Source organism: Electrona antarctica (assembly GCF_951216825.1).
Source record: "Electrona antarctica genome assembly, chromosome: 22".
Lineage (NCBI taxonomy): Eukaryota > Metazoa > Chordata > Actinopteri > Myctophiformes > Myctophidae > Electrona > Electrona antarctica.
Window position 1 is genome coordinate 27,111,327 of NC_136805.1, and position 18,440 is coordinate 27,129,766.

At 43.1% G+C, this 18,440-nt stretch overlaps 1 protein-coding gene across 2 annotated transcripts in view; it reads right to left on the reverse strand.

The window, feature by feature from the left end:
• plce1 (phospholipase C, epsilon 1) overlaps window positions 1–18,440 on the reverse strand; it is a 122,228-nt gene that overhangs the window by 51,589 nt on the left and 52,199 nt on the right. For both annotated transcript variants that reach the window (XM_079492043.1, XM_079492044.1), the window contains exons 8-9: window positions 1,944–2,098; window positions 596–763 (exon numbers count right to left, since the gene is read on the reverse strand). In XM_079492043.1, coding sequence (XP_079348169.1) covers window positions 596–763; window positions 1,944–2,098 — 323 coding nt within the window. The remainder of the gene's footprint in view (window positions 1–595; window positions 764–1,943; window positions 2,099–18,440) is intronic.

Below are 18,440 nucleotides of genomic sequence, written 5' to 3' on the forward strand. Positions count from 1 at the left end.
AACTAAATTAGACAAAGTTGATGCTGCCTATATTCGATTTATTAAAAAAAAGCAGCCATTTGTCTTCTGCAACATTTGTCTGTCAGCATTGCCTCCACATCTCAGACCGTTATTTAACATCAAACGATTGTTACCTTCCCTCTGTTACTTAGCTTTTCTAAAGACATTTCCCCTAGAGTCCTCTAGGACTGAAGAGAGAGAATGAATAGAGAGAAATTGTGATTAAACTGAGCCAATGCTTGGCTGTGTGAGAGAGAGAAACCTGGGGGTAAACCTGAGCAGGTTCAAGCCAGCACAGCCCTTAGAAGGCAGTGATTCCAAGCATGGTTCGGCAGTGAACGTGCCAAAAATGTGCGACGCATCAAGGAGCTTCAAACAAACGGAGCACGGAATGGAGTCTGAGTTAATTGCATATGATCTGATCACATCAACAACAGTCGAGTAAAACTGCCTGAAATCCCACAGAATCAAATCTAATCTCAGAGTGGAGGTGGCTCTTAAGTGAATCATGCAATTCTCAGCCAAATGTTACTGAACCACTTTGGGAACTACAATCTCTAAATCTCTGAATTCTCTTGGAGTGATCTCTCCTCACCTCATTGAAGCGTGCCACCAGGTCCTCCACAGCGTTGCTACGCTGTACATTGTGGGTGGGCATGGCGGGTGCCGACAGAGAGGCCTTGAGGTTGGGGTGGCGTTTGATTTGACATTCAGAGCTGCCCAGGTCTCGTGTGAGGAAACAGAGGTAGTCCAGAGGAAAGACCTGGAGACAGAGACACATTATAAACTCAGCACAAAAAGACAGAACTTGTCATGATTGAAGGCAATCTCAATGCAGTGAGATATCGGGATGAGATTCTGGAGCCAACGGTGATCCCATATCTTCAGAATCTGGGACCTGACGCCATTCTCCAGGATGACAACGCTCGCCCCCACAGCTGCAGCCAGGTTCATCACAGAGTACCTCCAGGATGGATGACCTGCCGTGAGTCCAGACCTCAACCCAATTGAACACTTGGGGCAGGGGGGGATCAGCTTGGGCATGCGGTACGTGCTAAAGTGACCAATAGAACCACATTGGCTGACTTGCAACAAATCCTGTTTGAGGAACGGGATGCCATCCCACAGCAAAATGTGGCTAGGTTGGTGACCAGCATTAGGAGGAGGTGCCAAGCTGTTGTGGCTGTGTATGGATCGTCCACACACTACTGTGTTCCCTAACACTGAGTGTAATACAAATAATGAATAGTGTAAAAATGGCCAATATGTGTTGTTTTTTCCTTATTACTGTGGCAACAAGGGAATCGGAAGGTGACTAATCAACAATAAAAACGATATAAACCAAAGTTACGTTTCCAAACTGTGTCTTTTTGTGCTGAGTTTATATAGACAGATGGATGGTTAGATAAGAAGAAATACCAACATGCTCCCTGAGAAAACATACTCAGGGAGTGTGTAGGTTCCACAAGAATAAAACACAAGAACAGCAAAAACAGACCAAGAAAACAACGAAGCAAAACCGATGCAAAATACTGAGATTAATAATGTTAACAATTACTGAATTGAATTAATCCCAATCTTACTGAATTGAATTAATCCCAATCTTTGCAGAGTAGATGTGTGATTATGTGTGGATTACTACTGTCACAATTAGACTGTCACACAGTCTAATTCAATCTGCTCTCATAATTATACTGCATCACTCTCCTCTTGTTCTTATAATCTATGGAAGAGAAACCGTGTCCATCAACACAGAAATAACATACTCGATGTGTATGTTTAATCATGTAATCATTGTGTGTGTGTGTGTGTGTGTGTGTGTGTGTGTGTGTGTGTGTGTGTGTGTGTGTGTGTGTGTGTGTGTGTGTGTGTGTGTGTGTGTGTGTGTGTGTGTGTGTGTGTGTGTGTGTGTGTGTGTGTGTGCGTGCGTGCTTCCCACCCACCCGCTGGTACAGCTGCTGCTCCTGTTGGGTGAGGATGCATGCGATCTCTTCGGGGAACTGGACCAGATGACGCAGCTCGGCCAGCTCCTTGCTGATCCCACTGACACTGGGAGGCAGAGAGCTGCTACTGGTCATACTGTTAGCCAGCTGACGCTCTGCGTGGACACAGAGAGACAGACCATTTACAATCAATCATTAGTTCAAACCTATAACCACTTTGAACCCCAACGTCCCTATTCTGGGGCTAACATGTGAGCTTGTAGACCGTCTGTTTTCACCTAGACACAAAAAACGGAGGGGGCCTAGTATAGAGCCCTTGGGAATCCGGTCAACTACGTATGGGGTTTACGTGGGTTTAGAATCTAAATCCATGACGTAAACCCCATCATCTAAACTTTAGATGATTGCTTAAGTAATGTAATGGACGCTATGTGTTTGTGTATGTGCCTGTAGGTCACGGTCTGAAATCACATGAAAATGAAAGAAGAGGTTGTACGGAGTCTGCAACCTCTTCTTTCATCTATACGCTTTTGCCAGTAGTCAGTCAGTGCCTCTGAACTATTGGTGTGTGCCCTTCCAGCTTGTTTGTTTGACTGTCTGAAATGACTCAATGTGCTGTGTTATGACCTGGCTCTTATAGGCCACAACAAAAGGAGGAAGACACACGGCTGTTTAAAAGTGCACAAACCAATATTTATTTACAATATAAATTAACTCAAAGCTTCAACATGATATGGGGTGTGTTAATCAGTGAAATCAGTAGTGTAGGTGAGTGGATGTGTGGTAAATAAACAAGGCACTCGTTATGTAGAGTAACTCATTGTATTACCTAATAAAGGATGAAACCATTTAAAAGTTTACACAAAACAAAGGAAAATTCAATGTTATTGGTCTGCTAAGCCTTTTAACTTGGAGTACTCCCCTGTCGGGCTAAACAGGTCAAGGAGGCCCGGTTAATGTCCTCTTTCTTAAAGCTTACACCTCCAAGAGGAATAGGAGTCAGTACCACTGACAGTATTGTAATGAGATTCCTCTTAACTCAAGGCTACTTTTGACGGTCGTCAATATCATTGATTCAGTGCTCTCGCTGCGGTGCGTGACGCGACTCCTACCGGTGTCTATAAACGTTGGGGACAAACAAGCAGTCCTCTAACGGTTGCTCTCTCTCTGATGACCCACTACACCTCAGTCACTGGAGAGAAGCAAAAATCGATCTCCACTCAGCTGCTGTGTTTGAGTTACAGTCCAGACCATTAGTCTGTCTGCGTGTTTGGACAGGGAACACACGCACACATGCACAGATAGACAGAGAGACAGCCAGACGCACGCACACATGCACAGATAGACAGCCAGACGCACGCACACACACAGTCCTGCTAACACAGGACTAATGGTCTATATTGGAGCTTGTGCTACCAGTTAGACAAGTACTGTACAATTTATCATTTCTTGTCATTTCTTGCCCTGATGAAGACCTGTTAGGTCGAAACATGTTGGCAGTTGCCTTTTAATCAATAAAGGCGTTCCTAATTTTTTAACTTTGTGTGCCCGGATCCTTCTCTCTTTTTCTCTCTTTTTATCAAGTACTGTACAATGTCTTAACCATTGCCATGAAAGCCCCCCCCCCCCCCCCCATGACCATCTGAACAGCCATCAGCTGGGTGACAATAAAACTGGCCTCCTTCCAAGGTAGAAACAGCTCTGCTGGACTTTGCATTCAGTGGCGCGCACACACACGCACACACACACGCACACACACAGTGTACCTGACCAATGGAGGGCAACAACGAGTCACGACAGCAGCTCACCGGCACCGCTATTTCGCAAATATGTGTCATCTAAAGTTTAAGTGATTCAGTGGAATCATTCTGAAATTCTTTTATACACATGGACCCTAGAGTCAAGAATAAGGATTCTGGACATGTCATAAATACATCCACAAGCTCACAATCTGTTACAGCATGATGCGTTGGGGTGTACATACACTGGCTATTTTTGCTATTGACGTACAACATATTATGCAGGAGGGAGGGGAGGGGGGTCTGTTTCATTCAGATAGGACAGTGGTTCTCAAAGTGAGGTCCAGGGGTTTGAGAACCACTGAGATAGGAAAATGTAGAGACAGGAAGGCAAAGGCAGAGAGTGAGAGAGGGAAAGACACAAAGACATAATACCATGAGTCTGATTCAAACATGGTTCCTCATCACAACTCAACGGGGTGCAGGTGATCAGTGCACTAACTGGCTGTGCCCCGAAGCAACCGGTTTGTCGTTGTCCAATGATTATGTTATTTAGGATTAATGTGCTGCACTTTGTTTACGGCGCGCCACTGTTGCCATGAAGGCTAGCACTGGGAAAAACAAGACATACATTGAGTACCAGGAATCAGAGACACACACGTTGTGGGAATTGTCGCCTGTCTTGCGAGCGCGCAACTGTTAGAGGACTGCTTGTTTGTCACACACACACACCCCCCCACCCCCCCCCCCCCCCCCCCTATATCCTGGGTAACCCTTGAGATGTGCTACAGGTAGCCATGGTAACAGCATTTACTGCTCTGCAGGGGGAAAAAACGTATTTGTAGTTTCACAGCTTCTGAAATTGTGCGCGTGTGTGTGTGTGTGTGTGTGTGTGTGTGTGTGTGTGTGTGTGTGTGTGTGTGTGTGTGTGTGTGTGTTTTATACACACTGTGAGAAGGGAAATTGAGAGATGAAGAGAGAGTCAGAGAGACAATAGAAATAGAAAATCGCACTCCTCTGAGCACAGATCCCCACCAGGATGGGTCGCGTCACCATGAGGCAGAGTTCAAACATTTTCATTTGGGCTGCCAGTCAGATCTTTCTTGAGCTACTGTGAATGCACGTGCAAACTTTTTCCACAGCAATCGGATGCAGCATTCATGATTTGTGGCATGTTGTGCAAAACGGCACACTCGCCCAAACTTTGGAAGTCAATCGTAGCCAATAATAATGAGGCAAATGACAAATCTGACAGTTCGGTCTTGATTATATGACTGTAGAGATAATCTTTACTGATTGGTGTGAGGTTTGAACAAAATATGTAAGAGTAATGTATTGTAAAATTAATTTTGTTCATGAGGGGGAGAGAGAGAGGGGGGGGGGGGTCAGGGATGTCATCAGAAAAAGCAAAAAGGCAAGAAAACAAGAGAAGAGAGAAAAAAGGCACATCCCACATGCAGAGAGAGAGAGAGAGAGAGAGAGAGAGAGAGAGAGAGAGAGAGAGAGAGAGAGAGAGAGAGAGAGAGAGAGAGAGAGAGAGAGAGAGAGAGAGAGAGAGAGAGAGAGAGAGGAAACAAGAGTGGAAGAGAGAGATGGGGGGTGCGCTAAGACTGAGTGATAAAGACAGAGATAGGGAGGAAGGTTTAAGTGGAGGGAGTGTAGTTGTGTGGTTTACACAGTCCAGCAGGTGTGTGTGTGTGTGTGTGTGTGTGTGTGTGTGTGTGTGTGTGTGTGTGTGTGTGTTCTCTATCACACTGAGCTACACTGCATAGCCTAGAGAAAAACCAGAGGTAAGTTTATGTAAACTGTACTGACCAACGGATGTTATTTGCCAAAGAAACGCATAGTAAATAATCAGGCGAAGACACTTAGTGATAAATTAAATCCCAAACACCTACACCGCAAGCGGTTGAAATTATTTTGAGATTGAAACGTGGACCTGAACCAGAGACCTAAACAGAGTTTGAGTGTACACCACAAAACACTACACTGTAGACCACGACACATAGGATAGCCCACAAACCAAGGTGCACACTGTTGGCAAGCAGCACAAAATAAATTGTATAGAAAACGGCTGAGCCCACCTGGCATCACATTTTTCAAAATGTTGCATACATTGCATAAATGGTTTCATCCTGAAGCACTTGTATACAGTAAATCAAATATATAATAATTTCACTGTGTATGTCCATGTGATGTGGCTTTAAGATGGGTTAATCATGCTCTCATAGTATATTCTCTCTGTCTCCACTTGTTGCTTTATATTAGTTATATGTCTATATAAATCCCGTTCGAGATATCCACTACAATGGATTCTAAATGTTTTAAGTTTTAAGTTACCTATAACTTTGAAACTCAAATTGGTTACCTCATCCACATAATGTCGGTGTTGTCGCTCGGCCAATCACGGATTGTATATTTGGTGGATGTCGGTGGCCCCCCTCGGTGGTATGTTGGTGCCGTCGCTCGGCCAATCAGGCATTGGCTGATGACGTAACTATGTATGTTTATGTAAAAACGGTGGCACCAAAAATACACAATCCCTGAGTGGCCGAGGGAGTCACTGACATACACAGCCGAAAACAGTACTTGCGCTCTGCTCGCGCAAGTAATACATATATTGCATTGCTTAGTCAATTATAAATGATGGCATGCACAGAAAAAGCGAGAAGCAGTACTATAGTTTAGCATTTTGGTTAGTTTTGCACTCCTAGTTTTGGTTATTTCATAGTTTGAGTTAACAATAATAACCAGTGTCCAACCATCAGTCTCTTAAGTACGCTGGCCCTCATCACCCGGCTCCGCTCCCCCAGCAATCCTTTTGAAGTGGAAATCATGCCATGGTCAGGGTCACATGAATTTCATGATTACTTAATTAATTATGCAAATTATCCCTTTTATCTTTTTTTTATCCCACAATTTTGCAACCCAGTTTTTCACCCAGTGTCAATTATCTAATGTAATCCTGGGCGCTAGACTTCCTCTGCCAACCTTGGGGGGCAGCGGACTGACCTTATGTTTCCTTCTATGTATGAGGAGTCCAAGCTGCTTCTTTTCACCTGACAGGGGGGAGTTTCCCCGGCCGGACGTAGCGCGTGGAAGTAACACGTTATACCTATCCTAGGGGACACGGGGAAAACATGCAAACTCCACACAGAAAGGCCCTTTCGCCAACCCCACCTCGGGTATGGGCACTGATGAGGAGGAGGAGAGAACACGCCCCCAATGCCCACAGCATCCCCAGCGGAAATCGAACCCAGGACCTTCTAGCTGTGAGGCAACAGCACTAGCAACTGTGCCACCGTGCCCCCGTCTCCCTTTTATCTAAGCATGCAGCGACTCAGATAGCTCTGACTGTCAGTTTCAGATGTGTCCTGTAATAGGCCATTTCAATGACTTAAAAGTGAAGGTGCATTAACAGTCTATCAGACATCTCCGCCAAGCCAAAGGCAGGGTTTTTGCAAAGATCTGTTTTGGATCCCGAAGTCCGGTTTTAGAAACACTGATGTAAATGATGAATAATATAGAATTTTAGTGAGCATGAAACAGGGGAAGGGGATGCTCATCTGCATGCTGAAAAAGGAGCCCTTTATCATTGTGTGTGTGTGTGTGTGTGCGTGCTATGTGTGTGTCAGGCCAATGTCTGCATAGATCCTGTTCAGAATGGTGACGGTGGAGGGAGGGAGCAGATTGCCTGAACATATTTTTTAAAGATTCTTCCTTTATTTTTCAGTTGATCATTGTGTTCCTGATTTGGCACCTCTCCGGTGCCGACACAGGAAATAAGGGGGGCAGGGGGTGATGATGACACAGTATATTTTTGTCAAATGGATATTAACCCGCGGCACGGCATCTTTGTTCACTGAGCCGTCAGAGTGCTCCGCTTATTGAGCACACATCCAGCTGTAAATCTAATGCCTCATCAGTGACGCATGACACACGCATCATGCACGCACGCACGCACGCACGCAGCCACAGACCCCAGAAAACAGAACTCAAAACACCTCCCGGATACAAAAGTGCCAATATCTATACATCAACTACTGTAAAGCCGTTTGATTTTTCTGTCCCTGATAATGCAAAATGACCAAAAAGTGGTTCATCTTACCTGTTTATCCCCAAAAGTAAGGGATAATCTATGTCGAGTTGTACAGTTATTGAAAAAATAATGCAGGATGTCTTGGCAAATAATAACCCACCAATGTGAAGTGGAGGAGGGTTTGCCTTGCTTGTTGTGATTGGTCGAAAAATAAGTTTCCAGGGGAAGTAGACACTATAGTCCCACCCTGCTTGTGCACAAGTAGGCCATGTATGGCAAGGCGCAAGTTGGCACCTCGACAGAGTGCATTTCTAGTTATAATAATTATAATTATTATTGAGGGGCGCTAGACCCTCCTATGTCCAGCTTTGAGGGTTCTGTGTACACACAAACAAGACTAAGGTGAGGACGCAAAATGGCTAATTGCCGGAATGAGATGATGTATGATGATGTATGTATGATGATAAGAGCGCCCCTCACTTCACACAAGTGTGATTTTTTTGTATTATTATTGTTGTCGTTTATCTAATGGGCAAGTTTATCAGATTTAAAACATTAACTGGACTGTCTGCCCTAGACTCCAAGAATAATATTCATCTTTCTGGAAATATAATGCACAAAGCCAAAACAAATAAATCACTGGAATGAACTACAGTTGACAACAGACTTTAATTCTATTTATTTTTTTATATATAATTTCAATACAAAATCTTGAGCCATGTTTTCCTTCCTTCCTTCCTTCCTTCCTTCATTCCTACAAAACAAACAGACTCTCATCCTGGCATCCAGGAATAAACATAATCTTAGATTGGTGAGGTGCTTGCCACTGCAGTGACATATTCCAGACATGCGGACAGCGGAATAAAACTTAATTGTTTACTTTCTCAGTGACGGGCAGGACATCGGTAGTAATCAATTGAGAGTTATGCTGAAGCAAAGTCTGCTTGAAATAACCCAAAGCTATTAAACACATTGGCATGGCCCTCACGTGGGGCTCTGCTATGAGTAAGCCTGTAAAAAATGATGGGCCCTGACCCACAGAATTGGCAAAATAATAACATCATTACGACATACAACCAAACTATACCGTCATGCCAATTACTTTTAGATGGAAACAAAGCTATCATTGTGCCATAGTGTTTAAGAACTGGTAGAATGTGAACAACCAGTTCTGGAAACGCCAACTCAACCAGGAAATACCAGATTCAAACTCTCCCACACACTGTAGTGTAACTTACACACAGTATACGTTTGGCACATGCGCATGAACACACAATCGCAAACTAATAAGCAAGCAGTATCAGAAGCAGACACACAAATGGAAGGACTCAAGTGCAGCACACACGCACGGTGGTAGCAGTACCAATCGACTTATTGACAATGTTGAGTTACTGTAGGGAGTTTCTCTGCTGACTCACACACTCACATATGTCGATATGTGTACACACATACATACATACTGTACACTCATCACGCATAAAAGGGGAGGGCTACTATACGACAGATAAACGACCATCCTCAATCCTGACAAGTCTTTAATCTACATAATGGAGCAAACAAGGAGTAAAGTAGGACAGAACTAGAAAAAGTGCCCTTCTGGGCACAGGTCTCCACCAGGAGGATAGGACTGTGTGAGATGTTTGGCAAAATGTTTAGTAGTAATATAAACATGTTTGCCTTGTATGGCAATTGGATGATTTGAGGCATTTTGTTCCAATCAACCTGTTTTGCAAAAATCAACCTGTTGGTGGCGCTATAACAGGCCAATGTGAAAAGGGTGGGATATATTCCTCAGCCTAGTAAGAAAATGTGTGAAAGATTTCACGTAAATTGCATGCTGTGTTCATGATTTGAGGCTTTTGTTCAAAACGGGGAAATCTTGCAAACTGTGAAAGCCAATTATAGCCAATTAGGATGGAATATGAAATATCGGACAGATCCGACTTGAGCACATGACCATAGAGATACTGTGTAACGATTTGTGAGATTTTTGGACAGAATCTGGAGGAGTAATATCAAAAAATGTGTTTTACAAAAGTCGGCCTCCTGGTGGCGCTATAAAAGGCAGATGCGGAAAATGCAGGTCAAAGGTTTGTCCTTGGCCTCTAGGGAGTGTGCATGCAACGTTTCACGCAGATCGGTGCAGTTTTAGGTAAAACGTGTGAAAAGCTGCCTCATGGTGGCGCTATAACAGGCCGTTCTGGAAAATGCGGGGCAGAGGTTCATCGTTGGCATCCAGGGAGTGTGTGTGCAAAGTTTGGCATCGACCGGGTTAACGGTGCCGGAGATTAGCTGTACACAGACGGACGGAAGGACACACACACGGACGGACGGACACACACACGGACGGAGTGCAAAACATACTCTCTCCCCATGCCTTCGGCCTGGTGGAGACAATTAGTTCTTTGATAATATGTGAGCTCTTCGCCACAATACACCAAGACCCCCAAAGACCACCATACAGCCCCATGCAGAGCTTCAGAAACCTGCCAGCCGACATTTAGCATTTCATTGCTGGAAACCTTGTACTGTATGTTCAAAACGGTTCCATTATATATAAAAAAATAACATTTATAAAAGTAGTGAAAATAGGAAAGCTCTACAAGCTCACAATGCATCGCAACCCATTGTGAGCTTGTAGATCTGCTATTTTCACTTCTTTTGTGGGACAGTTTTGTATGATGAATTAGGGCATTAATTCGTGAAAAAACATCAAACGTTGAAATATGGAGATCCCAGGTTTCTGCCTGACAGCAACGATTTGACAGTTGGCAACACAACAGGTCAACTGACCTGATAAGTTTACTTCAAAATAGTATGAAAAAAGCTTGAACATTTCCTTTGTCATATTAAGATAATCCAACATTTAATATTCCTTTTCTATGATATTGTGTATATGATGCATATTTGAAAATTTGGACTACACAGGTTTAGTCTTCCGATCATCACAAACTGATGCAGACAAAATTGTTTTTAACGCTTCTGTAGCTACCTAATCCTATTGCCTAGGATGCCCCACTGGGAGGACAAGGAGGATGACTACCTATTGAACACGAGAACACGCAACAAGCATTTAATTCCTCTCATTTGATTGGAGCTATTAGATTTACCATGGCAAACTAGGTTACAGACGGTGTTGATTTTAAGCTACAGCACCATTAGATTTACCATGGCAAACTAGGTTACAGACAGTGCGTGAGGCACCTCAGGTGTCACATAATAGAAACGTTAATGAACATCTATAAGTTCACAGTCTATTCATACAAGTGTTCTTAGAATCACTGCTCAAAAACACAGTAGTGGCAGCAGCACATCGCATAGAATAGATGAGGGTCGCTTAGGGTCCACGTTTACACTCTCCAGAGTTAAATTAACAATGCATCATTTACCGTACTAACCCACAGAGTCAAATCCATTTGTAACTCTTAAGACAGTACAAATGTAACCAAATGGACCATTACCTTGCCCATTTGGTTACATTTGTACACTCTCAAGAGTTAAATTTTACTACACGGTGTCACCATTGTCTGTACTGTACTCACTGATCAGCTTGTAGTCTGTTCTGTGAGAGGGCTTCATGGTTGGCAGATTCAGCTGAGCGGTCAGGTTGGCATTGGCTCTGCCTCCCACAATGACAGCTCAGTGCCCGAGTGAACCAAATACACTTGTCCACATTTCAGCTGACAGTCCCTTGCAGCTGTTCCCTCTGCCTCTCTCTCTCTCTCTCTCTCTCTCTCTCTCTGCCACTCTCTCTTTCGCTCTTCTCTCTCTGCAGTGCTCTCTCTCTCTCTCTCTCCCTCTCTCTCTGACTGGCCAGCCTCCTATTTCTTTCTCCCACTCCCCATTTCTTTCATTAGTTGAACTTTCTAACTTGAATTGTGATTCTGCTCTCTCTCACCTGCTTTACGCTCTCTTCCTCTCCTCAACAAACCATTTCTCTCTGTCTCCCTCCCTTTTCTCTCCTCCCACTCTTCGCTGACAGCATACATAGTTTACAGCCATGTGCTAGAGTTAGAGGAGCCAACTCACTGCATAGTACACAAACACACACAGGCTAGGGCTGAACGATTGGGGGGAAATATATATCTAATTGTAATTTTTCAGACTAATATTGCAATTGCGGTTAACAGTATAACTGCAGTACCACAACATTAAGCCCAGTCCACATCAGTGATTCACAACATTCTATACACATTGCAATACGTTGCAGAGCAAAATTGCAGCTGAATTGACTGGCCAGCAAAGTTTGGGGATTATGTTACAAGTGGTTGCAAGTTGCAAATGGTTGTGTTGGTGTGGACTGGGCTTTGATATTGTCAACATAATGGTTATTTAAGGGCCTACAGCAGGGGTGCCCAAAAGGTAGATCGCGATCTACCAGTAGATCACAAAGGTAGATCGCATCACAAAGGTAGATCGCATGACATGCCCCTAAAGAATATTTAAAAAAAAAAAGGTTTGCATCTGCCACTTGAATTAAAATAATTTTTAACCCATGTCTAACCAATGACTAGTCTAAACTAAGTATGCACCCCCAAACCCACAATGCACAATCTTATAGTTTCAAGAGTGTTGCTGTGCACAAACGTCGGTATGATTACAAATTAAATACAAAAAACGCTACCTATTCCATGACTATTTTCAGCAATGGTATTCGGTGGGTAGATCTTGTTGAGCTGGTCATTTTTAAAGTAGCTCTCAAGTCAAAAAAGCGTGGGCACCCCTGGCCTAGAGCCACACAGGCTACACACCCTGCCAGGTGCCCCTGCCTGGGGCAGTGGTTTTCAACCCTTTTCACATCAAGGCCCATTATTTATTGTCTCCACCAGGCCGAAGGCATGGGGAGAGAGTATGTTTTGCACTCCGTCCGTGGCATGGGGAGAGAGTATGTTTTGCACTCCGTCCGTCTGTGTGTCCGTGTGTCCGTCCGTCCGTCCGTCCGTCCGTCTGTGAACAGCTAATCTCCGGCACCGTTAACCCGGTCAATGGCAAATTTTGCACACACACTCACTGGATGCCAACGATGAACCTCTGCCCCAAAATTTCCAGAACAGCCTGTTATAGCGCCACCAGGAGGCCGCTTTGTGCAAAACAAGTTTTTGGACAGTACACCTACAGATTTTGTCCAAACATCACACAAATTGGTACACAGTCTCTCTAGAGCCATTCAACGAAACGGCTCTTTCAGATTTCTCAGACTCCATCCTGATTGGCTAAGATTGGCTTCTAAAGTTCGCAGGAGTACTCAGTTTCAAACAAAATGCTGCAAATCATGAACACATCGTGTGATTTCCGTGAAATTGTGCACACACATTCCCACTAGGCGGAGGAAGAAATGCCACATGAACATTTTCCACTCAGCCTCATGGTGGCGCTATAATTGGCCGAAAAGTGTTTTTACCTCTAACTGCACGGATCTGTGGATAACTTTGTATGCCAACTCCCTAGAGGCCAAGGAAAAACCTTTGCCTGGAATTTTTCACATCTGCTCTTTATAGCGCCACCAGGAGGCCGACATATGTAAAACACATTTTCTAATATTACTCCTTCAGATTTTATCCAAATTTCACGCAAATCGGTACACATGCTCTCCATAGTCATGTGATCAAGACGGGTATGTTTGATTTCTCATAATCCACCCTCATTGGCTACGATTGGCTTCTAAACTTTTCAGGAGTAGCCCGCTTTGTACCCGTTTTGTACAAATCGCCACAACTACTGAACGCATCGTCCGATTGTGGTGAAACTGTGCATGCATATTCCCACTAGGCTTTGGAAGAAATGCCAGCCTCATGGTGGCGCTACAACAGGCCAAGCCGCGACACACACACACACACACACACAGCTCCTAAACATTTTGCCAAACATCACACACACACTCCTATCCTCCTGGTGGAGACCTGTGCCCAGAAGGGCACTTTTTCTAGTTCGCCATGTGAACCTTCAACCACCATTTGAGACCCAAAACTTTGAATATTATGTTGGATAAGATTTTGTCCACAATTCCATGCTGGCTGTATTGATTGTATTAGAACTGTGACAGGCACTGTAGTATAATAAAATGCATAGATAAATATCTGAGCCTCCTGTCATAAAGATGGCTCTGATCAACCAGGATAGCCCCAGGTGCAGGTGGTCTTCCTGAGTGATAAACCCTCACAATGTGTTTATACAGCTGCCTATAGCAACTTATAGAGATAACCTGCAGATAGCCTTTAGACCAGGGGGGCCCAAAAGGTATAGCCAGTAGATCTATATCTATATCTACCAGCAGATCACAAAGGCTGTGCAGGTAGATCACATCACATGTGCCTAAGGAATATTTAATTTAAATAGTGGCATCTGCCACTTGAATTAAGGTGACTTGATTGACATCAAAAGGGTCAGCTCAAACCCACAATGCAATAGGCCTATTTTGTTTTCAAGAGTGTTGTGTACAAAAACATTGGTATAGCATTACAAATTAATACAACAAACCCCTACCTATTCCATTTCTCCCGCTCTATTTCGCATTCCAAGTGCATTTGTCTTATATGTAATGCCAGCTCCGGTATTCCAAAGCCTCCTCTGCCTCAGATACATATTTAAACTATTTTCAGCAATGGTTTAATAGTTTTTTTTGGTGGGTAGATCTTGTTGAGCTGGTCATTTTCAAAGTAGCTCTCAAGTCCAAAAAGTGTGGGCACCCTTGGCCTACAGTATAGTGGTCCAATGGCTTCTTGGAATGTCAAGAAAACTGGAAATTGAAGATACTGTATGTTAACTATACAGTATACTGATCTACACGCACCATGCATTTTGAACAGAAATGTAATTTTGCTGGGGACCCACTGGAACTACCTCAAGGACCCCTGGGGGTCCCCGGACCCCACTTTCAGAACTACTGGACTAGAACAGCGGAGAACAGAAAACAACCTTGAAAACTCCAATAAAGGACCACTACCCCAAAGTCTTTGGATTGGTTCTGCAATGCTGTTATTCTTGACATTTCCAAATAGTTTCAACGCAGAAAACACACGCGGTACACTTGGATGTGTTCTTGCAGACCCCCCCCCACACCCACACACACAGACATACATAAACGCGTCAAACGCATGCACACAGGGCCATGCTCAAATACACACAAAAGCCATCCGACTGACAGTCCATTAGCGAGGTGTTCCTAACATAAACAGTGTTTATGACACAGAAGCTCCATGAAACAAAAATATGTTTCTCATGAGGACATACGCGGTAGTTATGATCTCGCCATCTGTCCGTTTCTATACCTGAATGTGCATGTGTACATTTAATTTTTGTGCACACAGATACATGTGCGTGTTCAAGTAAGCCTCTGTCTCTCTAAAACACACATTGACCACAGAATAAGGCATATACACATAGCCTACTGTAAGTCCATAAATGCCAATAATATGCAGTATACAATACATGCATTTCACAGTGTTCATTTAACGTTGACAGTGTCCATTTGAATCCATTTTACACCATCAGATTTTAAATCAACACAGAACACAGAAGAGAAGATTTTGACTGTGTGCACAGTCTCATGAACACCTTGACCTTGGCTTACCCTCATCTATTCTTGTTGTCTTTATTTTTTCCACCGCCAGTATTTGGTTTTATGGGTGTCAAGAGTTTACCATCACAACACAGCCTTGCGGAACTGATGTAGGCCTGCAACATTCACTGCTTTAATCTATGATAAAAAAAAATCACACCCGTGTGAACTGAGTGGTGCAACTCCCCTCTCCCCCAGCCACCCCCCCCCCCCCCCTCTCTCTCTCTCATTAGCAGGGAACAGTGCAGCACTATCTCTCTCTCTCTCTGTTTCTGGCACTTTTGCCCCTACTGGTATTCATAGTCACATAGTCAAAAATAAATGTTTGAAATTTTAACACATCTACAAGCTCACAAGCTTGCATATGCTATTCTACAGGCTACACCATTTTTGTATGACACATTGTAGGACAAAGCCTTTAGACTAATCAATTTAGTCAATTAGAAAAAGGTCTACTCAAATGTTGCAGCGATTAATTGATAGAATAATCACCAAAAAGATATGATAGAATAGTCACTAAGAGGATAATGGATAATTGCAGCCCTTACACTCCTCCTCACCATGCAAGGGGGTCACCTGACCAACCGTCACCATAAAACACTCGTCTCCTACTGACCCGCCGTCTAAATCACACACACGTGTCAAACCGCCACAAGATCACATGTCACTGACCGTCTGACGTACATCAGAGGAACCGGCGACGTTTCCAGCTTATTGCGGCCGCACGTGGCAGCTGAAGAACGTAAAGAAAAACATTCCACCTTTCGCCACTTAATGTTAAAGCTCTGAAAATACAACTGCAGCCACACAGACCATTATGGTAATCCTCTAAGGTATTTGGGACCAGAGCCATTGATAGACTGCATGTGGTACGTTGTGTTGAACTAGTTGTTACCTTATCTCCGAGTGTAGATTTAATGCCTAATTTGTAATCCATCGCACCATGGTGTCCTCTGCTGAAAATAGCCAATATACAAGCTCACAATGTGTTGCGGTGAGCTAGACCAGTGGTTCTCAGACATTTTAATTCTGTGCGAGGGACCCCCATAAGAGCTTGTGGATTGACAGCCACTGCCGTACGACCAAGTATAAATCAGGCTTACGGGTTGGTTGCAAAATTACGAATATTTCCAGAACATCATTCAAGATGAAAGCATAGGGCAAGGTTTCAGCCCGGTAATAGATTTCATATAAATCATATGTAAAATAATAATAAAAAATGATGATTATATATATATATATATATATATATATACACACACACGCATACAAGTACAAGTAGGCCCGGGCGTGGCAGTGTGTCGCGGGTTCGACTCCCTTTGCTGCGTGTCACTCCCCCTCTCGCTCTCTCCCCAATTCCTGTCAGTCTACTATCTCCATCAATAAACTAGGCAGAAAAAGCCAAAATAAAAAATAAAAAAAAATAAAGAAAGGTAAAAGTAGTTCCATAATAATGAAACAAAAAAGCCCTTCAAAGGTTTAAACCACAACAAGCAGTTTTGACCAGTCAAAAGTAACCTCAATTATTCCTTGATGCTAGAACAGGCTACAGTACATACTGTAGCTATATCATATTGATGGGGTTGTGCTATTTTGGAAGTATTTTCTGTATCATCAAAGGTCACTTATTATAGGGGTTAAACACTGAGCACAGGACTAGCACCATACATGGTCAAATAAAAGCAAACATTATTTGCTTTAGAACTAAAGCTTGGACAAGACCTTCCCCCAACTTTGGTATAATTAAAGTGACATCCCCCTGAATAATTGATATAAATTAACCACAAACAGCTCTGGATAACCCTCACTCAATTTATCATTTGAATTTTCTGATACTGCTGTTATTATGACTATCAACTCTTATTTAACCAGGAAAGTTGACGAGGAACATTTGTATACACAGTTAAACCTGCAGCATACTCCAAACAAAGTTAATCTTATTCTGGATTCGGCTGGTTGTGCCGAAATGAACAAAATTCTATGAGGATGAAACCGTTTTATACTCAGACTAGGGCTACCATGGATCATCCAAGTTGTTGACGAATAATGTTGTGCAAATTATAGATTAATAATGGTTAAATTGTGTTTTTGGCATTGGGACATGTAAATCAAAATTAGAATAAAGTTTGCCTTTTAAGGTTTGTAAACAAACTGTACAGGGAACAGGGAAGATGTCACAAATAACTAAAATATACACAGAAATGACTGACAATAACCGGTACCAATAATAATAAAAAATAAAATTGATACGGCCAAAACAGCCCAAGCATTTACAAATGTTATTGCACAGACTCATCTCAGTCTTAACCAAAGGAACTTTACCGTCCCTATATGTCATTGGGCAAAAATAGGTGTGAACATTAGGTCACCACCACCTTATGTCTAGTCTCATGTACACTGTACCGGTCCTGCATTATTTGCTATGTTTATATACTGTATGTAGATATCTAGATTTTTGCCTCTCATTAACATGTTTTTCTTTACTATTAGATATTTTCTCTTCTCTTCTTTTCTTTCCTTTTCTTTTCCTCTTTCTGAAAACAACAAAAACGAATTTCATCCACTTCTTTACACCTGGAAAACTATCACATAACTTGAAACCACAAAACCAAATAATCTCTTATTGCACTTATCTATGCACCTAGATTTTGCCATACAGAATATTTTGCTTCTAGGTGAACATCTGGTGAAAATATATATCGGTACCATAATAATTAATTTATAGGGGCACTGATGGCCTAGCTTAGTGGTTAAGGCACGTACCACAATACCACACATACAGTAGGCTCCAATTCCTGAGCTCCACGGCCTTTGCCGTCACTCCACGTTTCCTGTCATTCCTTACTATACTATCCAATAAAGGCAGAAAAGCCAAACAGTGTGTGTACTGTACACACACACACACACACACACACACACACACACACACACACACACACACACACACACACACACACACACACACACACACACACACACACACACACACACACACACACACACACACACACACACACACACACACACACACACACACACACACACACACACACACACACACACACACACACACACACCTCCCACCCCCTTGAGGGGTGTTCGAAATGGACACTTTACAGGTCTGTAACTCTGTATACAAATGGAACCAAATTGACCCATAA